The sequence below is a fragment of the Convolutriloba macropyga genome, chromosome 7 (assembly GCF_964194025.1).
Source record: "Convolutriloba macropyga chromosome 7, txConMacr16.3, whole genome shotgun sequence".
Classification (NCBI taxonomy): Eukaryota; Metazoa; Xenacoelomorpha; order Acoela; family Convolutidae; genus Convolutriloba; species Convolutriloba macropyga.
Genome location: NC_134474.1, coordinates 4,204,839 through 4,228,187, shown reverse-complemented (window position 1 = coordinate 4,228,187; position 23,349 = coordinate 4,204,839). Strand labels below are relative to the sequence as shown.

The 23,349-nt window shown below is 35.9% G+C and overlaps 1 protein-coding gene across 1 annotated transcript in view; it reads left to right on the top strand.

The window, feature by feature from the left end:
- The first annotated feature begins 354 nt into the window (after positions 1 to 354).
- Positions 355 to 23,349, top strand: part of LOC142342557 (S1 RNA-binding domain-containing protein 1-like) — a 73,816-nt gene continuing 50,821 nt past the window's right edge. Inside the window, exons 1-2 of the mRNA XM_075393928.1 lie at positions 355 to 826; positions 12,502 to 13,308. Of these exons, the coding sequence (XP_075250043.1) occupies positions 355 to 826; positions 12,502 to 13,308 (1,279 nt within the window). The remainder of the gene's footprint in view (positions 827 to 12,501; positions 13,309 to 23,349) is intronic.

Sequence of the window (23,349 nt, the reverse complement as noted above, 5' to 3'; positions counted from 1 at the left end):
GTCTAAATAATTGCCTGCAAGTGAGTTACTGCAAGTGATGCTCCCCTTGCTAAGCCATCGATTTGAGAAAGACACCTAATATTGAATTTAAAATAAGTAAAATACGAGATTTAAACCTATGAGTAAAACCAGTCACACAAATACCAATACACTGGGTAGAAAATCTTGAGGTGGCTCTAAATCCTTCTCTACAACTACAACGTGGCATCTTTTCGTATTTCCTCACAGTTAAGTAAACTTAAGGTACGGGGGGACACAGACAGAAAAGATCTGAATTATCGGTAACGGTAATTCAGTTCATAATGCGAAATTTGAATTGACTACCGCCGTTTTCAGTTTGTAAATTTTCAGATAATGAATATCAAAAGTGAATGGCGTTCCGCTGAGAATGAGGAAACTGATATTCAAAGATGTGTTCTGGATACTTTCGCATGCTTTCCTGAAAACGAAGTCAGTTTCTTCCTGGATCAGGCGCTGAGAGAGAATGCAACAATTCCCTTCCTTGAACGGTACCGAAAAGCGCAAGTTCAATCCTTAGCGCCGGTCGATATGCGTGAGATTCTGGAGACGTATGAATGTATGGAGCAGACACGGAAAGCTTCCTTAAACTTCATTAATAAGAATCGTGATTCTCTATTAAAATCTGAAGTGGATATTCTGAAAGGTTGTGTGATTAAAGAGGAACTTGACAACGTGAAAGAATTAGTAAAATCACGAACTGTTAAAAAGTGGAGTGACAAAGAATCTGAGCTGTTTGAACAAGTAATATACAGTGTCACGAGGGGCGAAATATCTAGCGAAGACGGTATCCTACATCGACTCAGAGGTAAATACTTTTCAAAGTTCGGGTCGGAATTTTATGCTGGTCATTTATAGTTTGCCAAACAATGGTTTTTTGGGCGAAAAAGAGAACTTAAAAAGTTGTCGATGTGCGAATAGGCATTATCGTCCTCTTCTAAACTATCCTTTTATGTCTGATTCCTACTGAAGCTATCTTTATTTATATAAAGATATAAATATTCCTTGCATGTTTTGATAAACATAGAAAAGACAGAGAAAGTGCAGTAAAAGGCAAGACTAATAATAATAATAATAATAAAACAGAATTTAGGAATAAATCCTAGGGTTATACATTAACCCCAGTTTGTGTCGGTCAGTTTATTAGATAACAAAATTCAGTTTTTTCACGTTCTTGCAGTTGTTGCACCCTTACATAATTCGCCAAGAGCACGTGTTGTTTTCATCGTAACGCAGCTTGAAGTAGACAAAATATAGATCGAGAAGTTTGGCTTTGTGGTTTTCATGAAATAGAATATCGTATTTGAAGAACTCGTTGAAGGTGTTCGCAAGGTGGCAGGCCCTATACGAATAGTCGGATTCACATTTCCTGAGTTTTGGTTGTTGACAGATGATGTTACGAGTCGTTTGGCCTCGAGTTACACCTGGCTCTGTTATTGATATCTGAAGTTTCCAGTTTAAATCAACTTTCCCCGTTAAAATTTTTGCAAATAACAACACGTCATATAGCTCATGGTATAAGGATAAAGGAAGTAAATTCAGTTTCAAGAGTTGTTCTTTGTAAGGAATTTTGGCACCAGTGATCAAATTTGCTGCTTTCTTCCGTGCACTTTCAATACACTCTTGAGCCGTAACTGATAAAACGTTGAAAGCCTTTTGATTACGGGATTGAAAATGAGTGGCCCATGTAAGAGTGTCGGCTACAACTCCTAGGTCTTTCATTACTGAAGTGATTTCGGAGGAGTGTTGATAGCAACTAAAAGCGACATCCAACACGAACGGCTGCAAATCAACCAAAATATCGGAGAATTCGTTGGCTTGAAAATTAGAAGCAACCGCGTTGACTTCATTCCTTGCTGTCTATACAATCCTCCAAAACACAGAAAATACAACTGGTGCTCAGCTGATCTTGAGAAGCTAGTGTCGAAACTAAGCGAATTGACAGTATCTCATAAAGCCACCTTCATTATTATCATCGGTAACCTCAACTTACCTCAGAGCAACTGGGAAACATGTCCCTGTGTCCCTACGGAAACTGTTTTGGAAATTCTGTCGGAAAACGGCTTTTTGAATCTTATCAACGAGAAAAAGAAGCAGCTGGATGTGCCTCTCAGTGACGCTCAGCAATACGTGATGACAGCTAATGAAGACTATGAGGTGACTTCCAGCTTCTGCCCGAATAATAAGGGCTGCGACCATACTACATACAAATCCAAAATTCTGTGCTTCATTTCTAAGGTAAACTTGGATGACAAATGCCATAAGTTCTCCATGGAAAGAGCAAATTGGGAAGCAATGAATGCTGGCATAGCTGACAACAATTTTTATCCTCTTTGCTATTGCAGCGTAATTTTTTTTCTCGACCTGTGGTATGATTGGATCTGCATCGTGCAACCCTGCAGCCGTGGACATCAAAAATTTCTTCACATTTGGTGAAGAAAATTGATACGCTGAAGGAACATAGGAAACAATTTAGCTTGTCTCAAACCCTGAAAATAAAGAAGATGGAGCGTAAACTAAGAATCAATTATACCAAGACCTTCGCGACTTTAAAGCGGAGGTTTCCCAAAGAAGACGTTTCAGTGTAGTTGCCCTGAGGCTGTAAAAGATTGAAATAAGCAAGGCAACCGGCCGTGATGGAATTGGTAACGCTATCCTCAAAAACTTGTGGATCCCCTGCAAAGTCTTTGAAATGATTACTCTTTCATACCGTGGTCAAAAAAGGACTGTACTCCGATCTCTGGAAAATTGCAAACGTGACCCCTACATATAACGATAGTGACATATCAAGAGTTACCTGGATATCAAGAATTACAGACCAATCAGCCTGCTCCGTAACATCTCCAACGTCTTTAAAAAGGTAATCTTCGAATCACTCTACAGTTATCTTGAAAACCAGTTGCATCCGAAACAGTTTGGTTTTTGCAGAGCTAGATCTGCAACACTAACTTTTTCGATATTCTATACCGTAAGTTGGACAATCCATCATCTACTGAACTGAGTGTACTGTACTTAGAGTTTGCCAAGGCGTTCGACAAGATGCCACAAAAACGACTGCTCAAGAAACTGGAAGACTCAGTTTTAGGAGGAGACCTACTAAGATTGATTTCGTCTTATCGCTTTAAGAGCGAACAGTTAGTCTCTCTATCTGGTCAGAAATCTGACGTCAGCAATGTCACAAGCGGAGTTCCATAAAGATTCTTACTAGAACCCTTGATGTTCTTGGTGTTTATTAACGGCCTTCCAGAAAGATTTAATTAAAGAGTGCAATAGCTTCGGCTATACGTATGATTTTAAGATTATAGCAAACTCGTAACGTGTACTTGATGACTGTGCCACTGCTATTGAACCTAAGTGTGAAAAAAATCAAATGTTTCTTAATGTTCTAAATTGTAACCTCTGAAGCTTCAAAGGTAATCTGCAGACATCCATCAACTATGATCTAGTAGCTTATCAGCCAGCCCAGAAAGACCTTGGTTTGATTGTTCCAAGCAGCCTAAACTGGACTGATAAATGCGACCAATGAACTCAGAAAGCCACATCTGCGTTTCATCAGATAAAAAACAGACATAAAGAAAGGCTGGAACAACTCGAACTAATCCCGATCACCTATTATCCCAAAGTGCATGACGTGCTTTACTTCGTACCGATTATGCAGGGAAAATGTGATGCCATCGTGGATAACTTTTCCTATTTGAACGAAAATACTACACGACAAGGGACATGGGCAGAATTTGTAGTGCCGAAAGCGGGACTTCAAAAGAATGACAGTAACTTCTACGTAAGAGCGAAACGCCTGGCAAATAACTTCAAAAAAATTCTAAATGTAGAACCACGACTATGGAGTAAGGAGAGTTTTAGCGGTATATACTGGAAACTGTTTGTTGAACACTACAGAGTGAAGAAACTCTACACATGGCAAATAATATGGACCTATAAAAACTGCAATGAACTTGAAAAACTACTTATTCTGACGGCTTAAAGCTGATATTTATAAACTGAACCGAGGGTTCCTAAACCCTTGGGTCAATTCTAAATCCATATCAACCTAAATCCAGCTACTATTACTAAAATGCTTTGACGTTTGACTACTGTTAGAATTTATACATATGTGAGTTGACTATCCGCGCTCTAGATGGCCGACTACCATATAAGATAGGGGCTTTCTCTTAGTTCGTCGTCGGGGCGTCACAATCACTGCAAATATGCTTTTTGCACATGCATTTTCAACTTGATTTTGTTTGTGACGTTATTACAATTTTTTGTACACTCAAATTTTGTACACTCTTAGTGGAGAGTTTTTTTCTTTCGCGTGATTAAGTCGCGGAATCACTTTTTATATTAGTATGTTAGACCTTTTATCGGATCTATTCTGAGTCGCCACCTCCAGCTTATTGGCCATAAAATTTTTACGCCCCTTTTTTAACGTGCTCTATAACGCATGGATTTAGTGGGGACACGAGGGATTGTGCGCCCAAGTTCTCGGATCTAAGGGGACAAGATTTGTTTCACTAAACTACCAAACGTCAGAAGTCAGTTAACAACCCCCTGGTTTTGCGAAGTATAAATTCAAATTTTGAGCTGATCTTACTCCAACTTAAAATCACATTTTGAAAACTGTTTTTGCACCATTGATCCCCGACACTAGTCCTCTTGCTACACTACACTAGTACCTTTGAAATTCAAATTAAGTAAACGTTCACTTTCCAGAAATTCAAGCGTAAACGTGGCAAACTTAATCCAAGTTTTACAGTAAAATGAAAGTTGTCTCAAAATGTTATGTTTTCACGTTTGTTCATCCATGATTGAGTTTGCAATTGCGTTGAACATTAGAGAGATAAAAATTAACAATAAAATGTGATTTCGTGATAACTTTGTTTTTCTCGTGAGACTAGGATGGAAATCACCAGCTTTACATTGGGATATCTGGTGAGTTACTGTTATGTATTATCCGAATTTCATAGATAGGTAGGACCACTGGCGTAGGGGTTAATAATTTTAGAAACTTTTCCAAACTCTGATTACAAGTTGGAGTAATCCTATGTATTAAACGCGTGAGCTCTAAAGTGGAACAAAATTTGTGGATGTTTAAGTAGCCTCTTGAAGCGCATGTTTAAGAGCTGCATTGAGAAGCATGTTTAAGCGAACATATATCGACGTAAAAGGCTTAAAGTAGATGGGTGAGAACCGAACGTGGTACAAAACAATGTTTGTCAGTTGCATTTACCATGAGGCTATGAGGGCTTGGAAGTATGCTCGCGACTGTCCTGGGTACTATGTGTTTTTTAATTGCTCCCGAACGAACGTTGAAGTATTTATTGTAAACCTGTTTTTCTGCAAAGTATTAGCTTGTGCGCAGACTCTGCGCTATTCTTGAACACTCTTAGCTTTCACCTAAATTTTCACGCTTTACTGTTTGATTTTTGCGTGATCTCAAATGCTCTCAATGATAAATAAGTTTGTTTATAAAAACGATTTTGAGAATGGGTTGTTTGTAGGGGTTTTAGCGCTGTTGGTAAGAAGAAGGACTGCTACTCTGAGGGTCGAGGATTCGAACCCGTATCGTGTTCAAACCCTTGGGTCAACCCTAAATCCGTGTCAACCCAATTTCAGGTACTACTACTAAGATGCTTTGACGTTTCACTACTGTTAGAATTTATTCAAGTATATGAGTTGAATCTCCGCGCCCGACATGACCGACTACCCTATACGATACGGGTTTTCTCTTAGTTGAGTGTTTTTTAGAAGAGGTGTTTTCTTTGTGTAAATTATTGGACTATCTGGATAACCATATCGTTTTTCATAGCTGCAAAGCCATTGCTTAGGCTAATATTGGCCTTCCCTTGGGTTTTTTTTTTCGTTAAGATTTTTGTTACGACCAAATTGCGTCACAGTCACTGCAAATCTGCTTTTTGTACATGGATTTTTAACTTAATTTTTTTTTGTGACGTTATTACAATTTTTTTGTACACTCAAATTTTGTACACTTAGTGGAGAGTTTTTTCTTTCGCGTGATTAAGTCGCGGAAACACTTTTTATATTAGTATGTTAGAAGTTTATTTTTGGCCTGTTTATTTTTGGCCTGTTTATTTTTGGCCTGTTTATTCTGCTGGCCTTTTGAGATTTCAGATCTATGAAGCTATTATTAATTATTATTATTATTTTTATTATTGGTTTAAGCACCATTTAAAAACTCAACAATGCAGGAAAATTAAAAAAGATAAGTGTTGAGTTTTCGCCTGAATTGAATTTCATAGGGTATAAGTTGCAAAATCAAATTCCACTCAACAGCGACAGCATGCGAGAATGACCGTCATCCAAAATTAGAGCGAAATTTGGGAACAAGTAAATTGTAAAAATTATGAGACCAGGTAACCATCGTGTTTCGTTCATTAGTTCCGACAAATATAGTGGGAGTTTGCCAGGCTGATGTACGAAGTGATGCGCATACAATAGTATTTTGAACACAATGCGTTGCCTACTTGGCAACCAGTGTAGATGCTTCAGGTACGACGAGGTTGTTGTTGAAGGTGACAATCGAAAAATCAAACGCGTGGCAGAGTTCATTTTTCGCTGAAGTTTTGCTAATAAAAAGTTTTGCAGACCATAATAAAGAAATTTACAGTTGTCAACACGTGATAACACTAAAACTCTAATTAACTCAATTAGGACTGATGTTTTTACTTGATCACGAAGTAAGTTGACAATCAATATAACAACCTAGAACTTTAACTTGTTCAGTGTAGTCACCATCTTCCGGCAGACGTAAAAGACCATGTTTAACAATTTTACATTTCCGAATAATCATATACTCACTCTTATCCGCATTCAATTTCAATTTTGCATTGCTGAACCAACGTTGAATCGAGGTCAAAATATCATCAAACATGCATTGACTGAGGGTAGAACCGAATACAAAATAAAAAACGGTATCATCAGCGTAAAATTGATACTTTATTCACAGTTCTTTCAGCTTATCTTCTAAAGGCAGCATGTAACAAGAAAAAAGTAAAGGACCAAGAACCGACCCTTATGGCACATCGAGTAAACTTTCACATCACCAGAAATACATCCATTTGTGATAACTTGTTGCAAACGTTGCGAAAGATAATTCGTAATAAACAGTAACACCGCCGATTGCAAACCAATCATTTTCGCTAATATTTCAATTAAAAACTGATGATCAATAATATCACACGCTGCTGACAAGTCTAACCCAATATACAGCACGGAGTGCAACTCGTCTAGATAGCAAAGAAGATCATTAAAAACTTTAAACGAAGCCGCTTCTGTTGAATGCGAGCATTGAAAAGCACTTGATACTTGCTCATAAGATTATTGGATTCCAGATAGAAATTAATTTGCTCAAAAATAACTCTTTCAATAACTTTTGACAGTAATCTTAGATTTGTCACAGGGCGATAACTCGACAACAACTCAGGTTCAAGGTTAGACTTCTTTGTGAGCGGCCTCACGACTCATTGTTTGAATTGATTTGGGAGGTATCCTGTCTGGAGAGTTAAATTAATTAACGCAATGAAGTAGTCCGGAGAATTTTTTTGAATTGATTTGGGAAGTATCCTGTCTGGAGAGTTAAATTAATTAACGCAATGAAGTAGTCCGGAGAATTTTTTATAGAAGTAATTGTAATTTGCTCAGTGTGAGAACTTGAAAACTCTCCAGGGTTGTTGTATGTGAATCAATCAATTCTAGACCAATCGTTGGAGGTAGTGAAACGTATACGGCTTCTATTTTCCTAACAAAGAAAGCATCAAACTTATTTGCTAGACGTTCAGGCGCCCCCAGTGACTGCGGCAGGCCAACATTATTTTTTCATAGGAGTTGCTGCAGCATAAAATACCTGCACTAGCGACATATTTTCACTAGCGACACATTTTGCGAGGTATTCACTTTTCTTTTTGGTTAACATCTCAAAATACTCCAAAACTGCATTTAGAAACCGGCTTGGGAATCACCATTCCTTTGGAAAGCTTTCTCAAACCTTCTTCTCGATCTTTTCATCGTTCTCAGCTCATCGTCAAAGAAAGGGCCCGAATGATATCTCACTTATTTAGTTTTCAGAGGATGTTGCTTATCGACATAGCTGATTTCGTTCATTAAAACACTGTTCCAAACATTTTCAGGATTATCTCTGTCGATCGGTGCAACAATACTTTCTGCAAACGCTACTACGTCAAAATTTTGCCCATTTTCTGCGCGAGGCCTTCTTTACAGCTAAATTCTCGTGCTTTCGCAGAAGGTCAACGTGCACAACTCCATGAGCAGAGCTTGTAACGAAACTTAGAGGTTCTTATACATCAACCTCCTCGGATGTAATAACCTGGTCTAAAATTCCACCATTTTTGTGAGTAGCCACGGTAACTTGCTCCTGCAAACCAAATTCATCCAAAAAAGAATTCCAATCTCTTGACAAATCATTTGATAGCAGCATAGAAATATTGATATCGCCTAGAATAAGTAAATTTTTGAACAAGAGCACTTTCTCCTCTATGAACGATGTTAACTCACTTATAAAGACACGTACTTTAGTATTTGGTCGACGGTATATACAAACCACAAGATACACTGACTTTCAAGAAAAGCGTAAATTCAAGAAAAGCCACATCCGCGTTTGTGAAACACTTGTTTCAAAAAATTATCGACACGTAAATTTCCATCATAGAACCCCGCTAATCCTCCGCCACTTTTTTTTCTTTTCTGTATGCACTTAAGTAATAATAGCCCTTTGGGCAACACTGCTGGAGATGAAACTCCTCATTTGCGTTATCTCTGATCCACTCTTCTGTTAAATTTATGAGGTTAAAATCATTAGCTTCAATAAGATTTCTTGTTTGTGAGGTCTTGTTTCGAACCGATCTTGCGTTTTGTAAACATATTTTTACACGGTCATTGACTGTTTTTAATTTTGACAGTCATGTATCAAAGGAGGCCAGCCATTCCCTCGCTTTCTGATTTAAATAAAATTGTGAAAATGAAACATTTTCGGGCCAGAAATCGGGAGATTCAACTTGATCAATATCGAATTTGAATACACAGTGGAAAGATTTCAGACGAGAACCTAGATAATTCATGGATACACAGTAGATCAGCTCCCTTTTTCTTGCAATATTCTCTTATTTCATCGGTAGAGACAGAGTTGCTTAAACCACCAATGTAGAGATGCCGTCTTTTCGGTGGTCTTTTATTTGCACAGACTGCCGTCTGATGATTAATATTTGTACCCGTCTTGAAAATTTTTGGTTTTCTGGCTTGAGACTCTTTGCCGGCAAGCACATTTTCATTGCACTCAGCTTTTCGTTTCTTTGAATTACGATCGCTAGCAGTACTGTCAGTCCAATTTCTGAAAGCAGCTCTAAGATACAGGTAAGCTGGTTTATTCAGAGAATTTATCTCCAGCTTCAGTAATTGAATATCAGAAATCAGCGAGTATACTTTCTCTAATCTAACTTCAAGAGCAAATATTCGATCATGGGCTGACAACTCTGTTGAAAAGTTGGCAAACAACTCCGACAAGACCAAAATATCATTCCAATGAAACTTTTTGTCTGAGCAATTCCAAGGCACGATCCATGATTACATTTAGATTTACATCGAACGCAGATAACGCGTTCTTGTTCTGTCCATAAACCCATGCACTCAGTGCATGGCGAAATGGATGGGGGAGGCGGCGGGGACAAAGCCGTCATTGTTTGGGACAAATAAATACAGTCCGAAGACTGCAGTAAGCGCTGAATATGTCCCAGTTAAACGAGTAATCTGAATCCGTTTATCTAAATAAATAACTATAAGACAAATAAATCAGTCGAACAAATGCGGAGAACCCTCGCGCCAAATATTGACTGAGAAAATAACCTAATGTAACCAAAACTCAAATAATTGCGAAGAATCCTTGCGCCAAAAGTTTGATATCGGAAGTCAGGGCTTCAGTGTTTGTTAAATACTACACCGTTTGCAATAGTCGAATATGAAGCATACATTTTTCTTCCGCCGTTGTCTGAAATCACTGGTAACTGGGACTACCCAAACAAAGTCCGGCCTCCGATACAACAGTAAAAAAGTATATAAGTGTAAAACTTTATCAACAATTATTTCAATTTATTGCAATTTGTCTTGCTAAGTGTGAAACAAACATATCAAAATGGGGACTATTATTGGAAAGACTTTTTTCATTAGTATGTTAGAACTGTAATCGGATCTATTTTGAGTCGCCACCTCCAGCTTAGTGGCCATATAACTTTTACACCACATTTTTCACTTAACGTGCTCTATAACACAGATTTAGTGGGGACACGAGGAAGCGTGCGCCCAAGTTCTCGGCACTAAGGGGACAAGATTTGTTTTTACTAAATACCAAACTTCAAAATTAAATTAACAAACCCCTGGTTTTACGAAATATAAGTTCTAATTTTGAAGCAATCTTACTCCAACTTAAAATCACATTTTGGTTTTTCACCATTGATCCCCTACACTAGTCCTCTCGCCTACCTATGAAATTCAAAATAAATCCAACGTTCACTTACCTGAAATTTCAACGTAAAGGTGACGAACCTAATCCAATTTTGATAGTAAAATGAAAGTTGTCTCAAATTGTTATGTTTTTACGTTTGTTCATCTATGATTGAGTTTGCAATTGCGTTGAACATTAGAGAGATAAAAATTGACAACAAAATGTGATTTCGTGATAACTTTGTTTTTCTCGTGAGACTTGGATGGAAATCATCAGCTTTGCATTGGGATATCTGGTGAGTTACTGTTATGTATTATCCGAATTTCATAGATAGGTAGGACCACTGGCGTAGGGGTTAATGATTTTAGAAACTTTTCCAAACTCTGATTACAAGTTGGAGTAATCCTATATATAAAACGCGTGAGCTCTAAAGTGGGACAGAATTTTTGGATGTTTAAGTTGCCTCTGGAAGCGCATGTTTAAGAGCTGCGTTAAGAAGCATGTTTAAGCGAACATATCTCGAACTAAAAGGCTCAAATGAGATGGGAGAACCGAACGTGGTACAAAACACTGTTAGTCAGGTGCATTTACCAAGAGGCTATGAGGGCTTGAAAGTATGCTCGCTCAGAGGGAGGATTTACTGTTCTGGGTACTACGTATTTAATTGCTCCCGAACGAACTTTGAAGTATTTATTGTAAACGCGTTTTTCTGCAAAGTATCAGCTTGTGCGCAGACTCTGCGCTATTCTAGAACACTCTTAAGTTCAATTTTTTTCACGCTTTACTGTTTGATTTTTGCGTGATCTCAAATGCTCTCAATCAGAAATATGTTTATTGATAGTGATTTTGAGAATGGGTTGTTTGTAGACTTTTTAGCGCTGTTGGTAAGAAGGACTGCTATTCTGAGGGTCAAGGGTTCGAACCCGTGTTGGGTACCTTCCCTTTTGTAGACATGAAAATTTCTAATCAATACCATGCCGCTTTTTAATCTAGAGCAATTCTTTCTTGCGATGCGAGTCGTTTTATGTTTGTTTTGGGGATGAAAATGCTAATCCTAAATATTAAACGCGTGAGCTCTAAAGTGGGACAAAATTTTGTGACCTATGGCTGTTAAACGAGGGGCATGGTTTCGAGCCCGAGGTGGCGCGAAACAGAAAGTTTAACTTCTTATAAACCTTCTATTCGTGTAAATGATTTTCTGGTTATGGTTTTGCGGGCCTTCTAGTATATCTATTATACGGCACACAAGTCTATTCTTTCGCAGCTATTCCGCTAATCTGCCGGCTATGTTAGTTTCAATTGCTCTCGAACCAAATTTGAAGCAATTATTGTAAACGTGTGGGTCTTTTTATGCAAAACGTTCTTGTAGAACGTTCTTTCGATTACTCTACTTGATTGACTTTTTCACGCTTGACTTTGTCGGTTTCAATTAAATCAGTTGCTAAAAGAAAACCGATTGTGAGCTCTGAACGTACATAGCTTGTATTGCATCAATAATGGGAGTTTTGCTTCGTACAACTAGGAGGTGGTAACTTACTTTTGACGTCCAGTGTATTAAGAGAAGTATGCGCTTCTTGGGCAACATTTAAGAAACAGTCAAAAGTGGGTTTTTGCAAGTAAGATTAGGCTTAGGAGGGCAACTGAATGGGCGAGAAACTTAAACAAATGGGTAATAAATATATGTACTTGTGATGTAAACTTGAGTTTCTAAGAAGAAATCACAAACTAATTGACTAAGTTGAGCTGCCTCGAGGTTTTGACCTGATATTTTTTGATTCTCTAATATATGCATATTATAAATTGTTGCATCGCAACGAAATGTACTGGAATTGTTCCATTTCCTCCCGGTAGTCTATGGCCCTCCATAAATTGATATTTTTGCACCTTTCTATTCATATACACACCATTACAATACTATAACAAGCATTAAGCATTAGTTTGATGACTCATGGTAATAAAACAATATTTTGCTCCGGGAAAAGGGAAATCTCAATATACCAGCCCATTTGTTTTAGGAATCAAAGTTGAGAAAGCCACTGAACTCATAAGTATCGTCAAATCAGGCGTCGTCTCAAAAATTGTTGTCGATAGCTCCGCTCTCCTCGAAAAGGCAAAGCAGATATGCATGATGGATTCGCATATTTTCTTTCAAAGTGAGTTGAAAAAGCCAGGCAAGAAAACTGCGTCAACTAACTCTGCAACAGAAACTAGCAAACATGGGAAAGAACCAACTGCTGATACTTATAAACCGTATCATAACTTTTGCAAACCAGTTAACAGAATTATGTCATATCAAGTTATGGCTATAAACAGAGGCGAATCTCAGAAGTTCCTCAAAGTTGCAGTTGTGCTGCCCGAAAGATACGAAACAATGTATTTGTCAAACATGAACAATATACTTCGGCAGAAGTACGGAACAGTTCCTGATAAAATGTCAAAGCCGGTATTGTTTGCGTGTTTGAGCGAGAGTTTCACGAAGTATAAAGCAAAAGTCATTCGGTATATTCGAAGTACGTTGAAAGCGAAAGCAGTTAAAGATTCTTTGGAAACCTTACGAAAAAATTTGCGACAAACATTATCGACTTCGCCTGTCAAAAGCGGGGTTATAATGGGAATCGACCCTGGGTTCAAAAATGGCTGTAAAATTGCAATTATCGACGATGCAAATCGGATTTTGTATACTGGGAAAATGATTTTGGCTATGAGTCGGAATCCAACAGAGCTGAAATCTGTATTGACGCAATATGCGGTACAATTTATTGCTCTTGGGAATGGAACAGGATGTGGAAATGTCGAGGACTTGATCTCCGATTTGATGTTAGGTAAATCAAATTATTTTGCTGAGTTTTTTGTTTTCTTTGTTGTTAATAACTTTTTGAGCGTGAATTTAGCTTGTTTTGTAGATCTCTTTTATACAAAAAATGGTGACGTTTATGCGTGCAATTTACAGTGAAAGAATAATCTTGTCCAATGTAAGCCTTTATTGCCGTTGAAGTCCGAAAAACCACGAATAAACCCAATCGGTAAGCTAAATTGCTCGAGAGATGGAATGAGTTGCCAACGCCAATTGGGGTGTTGAACAGTAAGCATATTTTTAAAGAAACTTTAGATTATCTTTTTTGATCAATTTGAATAAAATACCTCGTAACAGATATATTCGAGTATTTAAACATTATTTTATATATAACAAAGTGGCTCGTGTGCTTAAAGAACAGCAATTTCTGTTAGAGAAACCAATAGGAGTATCCAAAAGCTGCTTATTTGCATTGGAGATAATTATTTATACTATTTGTACCAAAATATATGCCGTCTTTTTTGGCAGTTAAAAACAAAAATTCTTTAGCTCGTTCTAGAAAGAACTGTAGTACAATTTGAATGAAGCAGAAAAAGACAAACCATACAAATTACCTTCACAATTACAAACCCCAGCACCAAAAATTAGTTTTTTAAAATTTTTCTCTGCAACTGATCTTTGCTCAAGATTCGTTGCCAATCATTTGGGTTATCTTTGTTTTTCTTTCTAAGAAACTAGTTGTGGTCTTTTTGAGGCCATTAAATTGGTAATTCTATAAGCCGTTTCAAATGACACGTTTTGAAGTTTTTCAAAATTTTTTTTATTTTTCATGGTCATGGGCATATATTTCAAACCCCAAATTGTAACAAATAATTTTGGAGTTTGTGCACTCTGCGTCTCTGTGTCTAACATTGAAAGGAGCTAACTCCCTTGGACTAAATCTCTTTTTACTCTTTATCTCTGACACGCGTACCACCCACATTACACACACGCGCATTTATAAACCCACACAAGCATGCACACGTACACACAGAAGCAAACATACAAATATAAACCTCGACACCAAAAAATTTGTTTTATAAGTTCTTTTTGGCAACAGATCTTTACTCATGGTTCGTCACCGTTCATTTGAAAGTCTTGCTAAATTGTTCTAGAAGACTAGGTCAGCACTACATGAGGCAATTTATTGGTAATTGTAAAATTGACACAAAATTTTGCAATTAACTTTTTTTTCCAAGTTTGTCATTTTCGATGTTTCATGAGCATAATGGGGCAATTCGGTTCTAAATATATCGCATTATATGTATTATATGCTAGAGTTAATAAAAAATTTTGGTTTTAAGATATTTAAAGCTGCAATTTATAGCAATTAAGTATTTCTAATTTGAGATATCTGACAGTTTTTGCGCTTTTCCTCTTCTTGTCTTACTTGAAAGGGAACGTTAAAGGCTTTCCTTGAAGGCCCTTGTTTTTGTAGCATTGAGAAGCACGTTTATTCGTTATTTTTGGTTTTTTAACTCGTATGAGTGTTGTTTGAGAAATTGAAAAATTTAATGATTTCTTTTTGAGCTGAAAAAATACCTTTTTTCGTCTTTCAAAAACTCTCCGTTTTTTATCTAAGGAGTTAACAATAAGTAATCTGTTTAGTTTTTCAATTTACAAAAACGCCCACAATTTGAAAAAAGATCAGTTCGAAGAGCCATTTCAATATAGAGAAACGAGAAAAGAATTCTTATTTTCAAAAAAATTAGTAACTTTTGTGTTATTAACCTGGCAGTCCAAAATCTTACTAATTCGCTAAGTCGTATTAAATGAAATGTACTAAAGTGAATGAGTTCCGAACGATTCGCTCTGACAATTTGAGAGTTAAAAATGAAAAAATATAAAAGGATTTCCATCTTTACCCTAAAACTGTTTTTTTACGTCTTCGCGGTCAGACAAAAGTTTTTTTAATACAAAAATGTTGGAACAATTATATATACAAACAGCCTCATTAACTTATCTTTCACCAAACTAATGAATGAATAAAATAATCTAACCTGGAGTGCCGATGAGAATAGAATGACGGCGATAAAAATCAATTAATTACAAATATTAGTTACGACCAAAACTCTTTGTCTATTTTTTGAAAACCATTAATAACCAAATCAAAATGGTATCAGATAAAACATATACTTAAGAAGATTGACCTGTACTTCATTAGAAAAAATTATGGGACTTATTACTCAATGCCACTAAGCAACAAGTCGACAAGATATGAGCGAAAGGGCAAAAATTAAAAAAAAACCGTTGCTTTTTCTGAAAAAAATGAATGTCAAACTGATTCGAAAAATTATGCATCAAATGAATTCATTGATAGATTCTTTTATACTTCCATTGAGAGAGATTGAAACTTTTCATCATGCTGGATATATACGACTACAAAAGAACGACAAATACAGGCAAAAAGAAAAAAGTTTGCACAAAAAATTTTGCACGAAAACGATGTCCCAACGAATTAGACATTAAGCTGTTCACCACACACATTAAAAGATTCTGATTACGTTCTTTCAAATGACCAGAGGGCTGCCTATTATTTTGATACTGTGAAAAGTAAACAAAAAAGGACGAAAATGGGCGAAATGCAAAAGTCACGTATTTTTTATGGAAAGTGGTTGTACCAAAAGACCATTTGAGGAAAATACAACCATCATAAAAAGCAAATTGTTGTTCAGTAGATAAGGTATGTGACTTGTCTATAGAGATGCTACGCTAAAACTTAACGGAAACAATATTGACAAATCTCAGAAATCCATTTTATTATTAAAAATCATAGCCAAAATAAGTTTTCGACTAAAAGAGCAGACAGTACAATTTCTTCAAAAACTAATTGCGCCTGTTATTAATGAGATTAAGTCATGAGACTCTAAAATAACATTAAAAACAAGCTGAACTAAAAAAATTTCGCAAATAATTTTAAGAAACCACAAGGTTGAAGCCATTAAATTTAAAAATTATTGGCGAGGAAATTAAATCTTCGTTTGCGTCTCCTTCAAACTTTATAAAGTCTTGTTGTAAAATGAGTATCTGAAAATAAGAGCAAAAAGAACCACAAAAATTAAAAATATCTAAATTTCACAAAATTCGTCTGAAACAAATTGCCTTCGCCCTGAAGACATCAGTAAAAACGATTAACCAACAGAAAAATTATTGTTTGGTTCAACAAAACATTTAAGGGATCTCTCAATAATGAGGCGAAGTTACGAAAATGATGCATTGTAAAATAAAAAGAAACCGAAAACGCAACAAAAAGGGATTAGTTGAAGTTTATTTTTTTGAGAAATTTTAATTTGAAAAACATTGAAACTATTAGCTTTATACCGATATCAGTTTCTAAGTGAATATATGTATCTATAGTTGGCCACCGAGACATTTATTTACTCAATATTTTATGAAAACAATACTCTATGAAAACATATGTTATGAAATATGTGTTATGAGAAACTATGTCATGAAAACAATGTGTATGTTCAGTTACGATTTTTATAAAGCTTTTGTGGTTAGATTGTAATGTGACAATTTAACAAAGAAACAAAAAACAACAGCAAAAAGTGGCAATTATTCACAAAAATCAAAGAATTTTGCTCGAAAACGCGTAGTACCAAAACCAAGAATCCGTTCTTTTAAAACCATCCGGCGCAAAATTAGTTTCTCTTCAATAAAAAAAGAACATTTGACCTGTATTTACTGAGAATAAGCTAAAAGTTGAGAGAAATATAAAAAAATGTTAAGTTCAAAAAATAACTGAAGTTTCATTTAAACAAATGTTTTCAATGGCAGAAATGACATTAGGTTACAGCTGAAGGCATGGTAAGAGTTCTCTTACATCTCTTGAAGAAGCCTTTTGGATCACTGAACGGTTAGACTTAGTAATTAAACTGCGAAAAGAATAAAAATTGAAGTCCAGACACAAGAATTCGTTCAAGTTTACTAAGACTCATCAAAGCCATAAAAACCATTCGGTTCTCTCAAGACAAACTATATCTACATTCGGCCTCATTTTTACTAAAATGGGAGCTGTCATTAATAAAACCGTGATTTAAAAAAATTTCAATAATTAACATTAAAACAAAAGCAAAAAATAAAGCAGCTCCAAAAAATTTCGGATAATAAAAATCCATGATAATACCCACCTATCCCTGGTTTTGGCAAGCGTCCAACAAACCACGCAAGTGCTTCAAATGTTTACGACTTAGGTCAATTGGTAAGTGAAATATTTCGAAAAAAGCAATGATGCATTTTGTATAATTATCGAATTAGATTTGCGAAAAAACTGCTAATTTTTTATTCCAGGAGACTTTTATAGAGCATAGGATTTCAACTAGCTCTTTTGGAGTTTACGGAGATTGCGTCAGCGGTTTCTAGGTCTCCATTTTTTGCGAACTTAAACATAGTGGACCAAAAAAGCATATTTTGCAATTTTTGTTGAAAAAAGTCAAAATTTTGTAGCCTAAGAAACTCCAATGAAACAATTCAGCAACGCTTTTCTATCTCTAATGGTAACAAATTTCAACTTATTTTGAATTACACTAGCAAACTTTTGTGCCAACTGTTGTTTTTGCAAAAATTACTGAAAATGTGAATAAAAACTGTCGAATATTCAGAAAACCTTAAACCTCGATAACACCCAGTAAAAAACTAAATTCGAAAAAAAAAATTATTTCCATCTTCTAGGATGTACGTGCTTTTTAATGATACCACTCACAACTCTCTACGATGAATATATCGATCGGCCAAAATTGTCTGAAGAAAAAAACCCATTTGAGTATATAGTTCCTCCCTCCCCGTACTAAAGTTGGGGTCGGAACAATAATCACCAAAAGAATAATAAGCTTATCTGTATACGCCGGACCCGAGGAACTTAAGAGTATGGCAAAATAATTAGGACTCAGACAGAAAGAAGCAGATAAAACCGATACTTGTTCGAAGATATTTAGGTGAAATCGAATGGTAAGTAATCATCGGTTTGGTTAATAATCAGATCAAAAATTTAATTGCTTTAGGGAATCTTTAAATAACTCAGTTACTTTTTAGCTGGAAAATTTAAGCTCGCTGTCGCTATTTAAGTTTGCTTTTCGTCTCCGAAAAAAGGCATAAAAATTGTAATGCCTGAGGGCATTAAGTTTCTGAGCAGCTCTCTCAGAGCTTTGAAAAACTGCTCACCGAAGCTTCTGAGGAACGCTTGAAGAGGGAACGCTAGTCATTATTTGATTAGTTTCTCCGGCCTCCCCTCCACTCAACAATTCCTCTGCCCACTTTTTACCATCCTGCACCCTTTTGCACCATCACCACCGCACCATCACGTTCGCACACTAGCCTTTATCCCGCTCCTCTGAAGATAGTGCTTGTCATGAAGCTACTAGCTACAACCAAACCTAACCGACGGCGTGTCGCTCGAAAGCAATTCGTACGTAGTTAGTCAGTTATTTTTAAACGTTTTAGCGTTTGGAATTTTTAATTGTGACTCGTTGCTGATGGATTTAAGTAATTAGCTATCTTTCATAAGTTCAAGCTGAAAAAAAGCACTTTCTATTCTATGGGCTTGTGTAGCTTAACTAACAACCAAATGAAACGTGTTTCAATCGCTTCTTTGCAAAGACCGCAAAACAAAAGGGGACCGAAACCAAAACTTGGCATTTTCTCTTTACAAAAAAGATTTTCTCATTTGCTGATTTCGAAAACCATTATTGATCTCATCTTAGTTTTTAATACTTGCGAACATTTGACTTTTCATTTTTCAATGACTTCTACTGCTTTGCAAAATTTTTTTGTTTGACGTCATGTCTCTTTTTGCAGTTTTTAGTCATTGTCTGATTTAAAAATCATAAGTGGCTTGCACCACTCTGAGAAATGACTTCTACATGCTGGGAATTTCAAAAAAAAATAAGAAAATATCTGTAGAGTTTATGAACATCGAGCGCTTTTGCTTAGGAGTTCTCTATTTCTAATTTAACTGGAAAAATTGTTTGGCGTCATTTGCCACAGGGAAAAGATTTTTTGTTCATTGGCGTGTTCAAGTTTTTGGTCACATGTGGCTTACCTGACTCTCAAAAAAGACTTCCTCTCTGAAATTGACTTTTCTTTACTTCAATTTAAAGAGATAAGGCCAGGTGAGTGTATATTACTCTAATTGAAGGGTCTTTAGGAGCAGCTAGTAGAAACAGCAAAAGTTATAGATTCTTAATCAAAATTCAACATCTCAGCCCTTATGAAAAGAAAAAAATTTTTTGGCCTGTCTTTACTCTTTCTTAGTCTGCAGATCTACGAAGCTATTGAGGCTATTTTCTGGCAATCTGTCAGCTTTGTTCATTTTTGGCGGCTGTTTTCCGGCAATATGTGGCTATATTTATCATTTCCAGCCAAAGTGCTTTCATGTACTTTTCTTAAAGACAGCGTTAAACCCAAACTAAGTTTTCTTCTCAATGGAAAGGATATTCAAGAACGGTCGGGGAGCAAGAGAAACAGAAATCGTCTATTATGGAAAAACAACAAAATAGACAATTTTTGCAAGTTGAGTTCCTCAAATATTGGCTGGACCCATTTTTTTAACGGGAAGTGCCCTAAAAACATTATCATAAAATTTTTCAGACAGTTTTTACGGATTTGGAAAAACAAAACCCTATTTTGAGCATAGCCGAATACTAGTTTAACCAACAAAATTACGTTGAAATCAATTTTTTTAAGTACAGCGTTTCTGAATTTTCCCTTAGTCATTTTGCTTCAACCTCCGCGAAACCTTTCGGTTGGGAGTTCATATGAAGTTGTACACTCTTATTGCAAAAAAATTTTCAGTCTAACGTATTAGTATAGAGGATACGCAATAGACTAACATATCTTACTTTTCTTTGCACCGCATGGTTAAAATTTTTCTTTTAAAATGACACCAAATTCTTGCTTAAGACCATAACTGGTTGTTAAACCAATTTCAAACTAAAAAAATGAAATTAAACATTCGTCTGGAAAAATATTACCGCAGACAATAAACAAAAATATCTCATTTTATGTTGTTATCAATTATATGATCTGAAGTGCTGACTACTCAAAAATTCTTTGTCGCCGTTTCCCAGATAAGTTAATTGTCAAAGCCGTCTTAATTTGAAAAATCCAATTTTTAGTATTTCTTCTAACGGAAAATAATCTAGTTAAACATTCGGATTTTTTTTATCCTTTGGTTTTCAGAAGCTAAGGACAAGTTTTTCACTCTGTAGAAACATGACCCAGTTCCAACAGAAGCCCAGTCTAGCACTTTAAAGGTACTTGGCCAGTAATCCTTCCAATTTCCACTATTTTCGCAGAAAAACGGATTTAAAAAAGCTGTGATAAAACCATTAAAACTTAAAGAATTGAAAATCAGTAAATTTTTGCAAGTATTTCAGCATTGACTTCAATGTAGCATTGCATCGAATGTAACACATCGAGATAAATTTTTAGTTCTTTTCTATTAATAGTTTTTATACTTTTTGCAAAGTTGGGATCGTACTTGAGCTCGATGTTGATTAATTTCCTTACCGTTACGTCATATGATGCAGAACTAGAGGCAGTTCCGTTATTAGATGGTTTGATGAATCTACATGTACTTCTCGATTTTGATGCCTTCTCAAGTTTATCACAAGTTTTTAATGATTAAATCTCATCCAATGGGCTTTAACTCCTCAAAACTGTTATAAATAACTGTAAGATTTCTTTCAATTGCAGTTCATTTACAGCTAAGATCTGATTGTCTCTCACAGTACGAATTGAATCTTGTTTTCTCAAACCGCATATAATTCTAACCAAATGGGTCAGTTTAGATTCCAGGGGCTCTAGCGCTGTTTTGCACGCCATTCCATACAAAAGCACGGCATTTTGAACAATCGGTTGTACATAAACCCCATTGTAAAACAGTAATTGCAAAAGATTCAAAATTTTTTCAAGCGAGATCTCATAAGTTTGTTCAACTTTTCAATTAAGTTGTCATCATGCTCGGGAAAATTGAAATGATAACCAATAATAACTCGAAGGTGCTCTACTTAAATTTTTCGTACAAGTTTCCTCATTTATTTAGACGGGCTGAACAGTAGCTTCATTACTCCTGTTACCTCTACCTAAAATAACTTCAACTGTTTTTTTTTCACTTTATTGTCATTGATTTATAATTCAACCAACCGGTAACGTCCTATACGCGTTCCTGATTGATGTATACTTTTATTCATTTCGTTCTGCAGAACTGTGTCATCGGCAAATCTTATAATGTTGACATATATTATTGGAAAATTGAGTAATCTCATTTATATATGAAATTATAAGTAGTCCCCAGAGCTGAACCCTGTGGTACGTCAACACCAGTAGTTTTCCATGATGGTAATTGATTACCTATTCTAACTTTGACTTCTGTTTGATAGATAGGAAGACATGAGTTCTTGTTCTGGCCATCTGAAGCCAGATCAATATGTACATTGAGCAGGTGTTTATGACTCACTGTATCGAAAGCTTTTCGTAAATCCAAAATTGTTGCTATTTTTGCGGTGTTCTTCATTCCCCATGACTTTTGAATTTCAAGCGTCGGCTTGAATAGAGCGTTAATCGATGAAAGTTTTCTTGAGGCCGTATTCTTTTTAGAGAGAACATTCTTTTGTCGAGGAAACAGCGTATTGGAGTAAACAAGATTTTTTTTCAATTATTTTGCTGATTGTAAGTAGGATAGAAATAGGCCTTAAATTGTTTCGATCAACAAATCTTCCTGATTTAAGGAGAGGAATAAATGCTGCCTTTTGCAAACATTCTGGGAACACGCGCTTCCTGATCCAGTCATTAAGTAGTGCTCTGAGTACAGGAACAGGCAAAAACTCTATTTTTTTGAATAAATTAACTCAGTAATGATCTTGTGATATCTTGTTCGGCGATTTCTGAATGATTTTTGACCATTTTTTTGTTTGCAAAGCTGAATACCTTTGAGTTTTTTGTTCTATTTGATCTCACTTTTCGGTTTTGATTTGCAGAAGTAGGTGTCAACTTAGATCTAACTGCGGAAAAGAAATCATTGAACAATATGACATAGCTCTTGTAGATGCCTGTAGTCGATTTTGAGTTACCGTTATCTTAACGAACTGCCTTAAGGAAGTTTTTATTGTTTTTTTTTCGTATTGTATTTGATTGTTTTTTGATAAAAATTGCGTTTCTTAACTAGTTTTGCGACTTTTATCTCATATTGTATAACTTATTTACCCACCCAAACTTGTTTGCAGTTAGTTTATTTGGATGCTTCAGTTGGAGTGAACTGATTTATTGTAGCCTCCACGAGCTTATAAAACTTCATAAAATCTGCATTTAAATTATCATCACCGTGCAGCGTTCAAGAAATCTGCCTAAAACGTGATCTGGTTTAACTTCCAGGTTAGTCACAATTGACGAATCCTTAATTGTTTTCCATAGTCTCACAGGAAAGGGTTCTTCTATGTCCATTTGTAGCTTGCAATAATTTTTATGTGGAATAATCAAACCCTGTTATGGTCAGTCATTGTAGTCTTGATGATAGAAGTCTCAATGTCATGACTACATGCTACATCAATGCGGCTTTTGCTTGTGGTTTTTTCCCTTATGCTGCCAACTGTTTGACAATTACCCAAGTTAAACGCGTAGTGAAGATTTTTTAAGCTTTAATTTTGCTGCATTGTTTGTTCTGGTCGATATTAAGATCACCATATAGGAAATGGATATCATCAGGTTTTAATTCAACTTTTTCGAGATAATCCTAAACTTTTCCTGTAAAAACTTTTATGGTTTAACTTGTTTCAGGTAAGTGCTTGTGATTAAGACACTTGTGATTTACATAAAAAGTCTAACAAATTGGTTTTGTAGCTAGACACTTCATGCCTTTTAATATTTTTTGAATATAGATTGCGACTCCTCCTCCTTTCGCTTCTCTGTTACATGCAATTAATTTCTGATAGGCATGTATTTCGAAACAGTGTGTCGCAGTTGTCATTGACCCATGTTCAGTTACGTTTATTACGGAAGGTTTAACGTTTAATGCTGATACCATTACAACAAA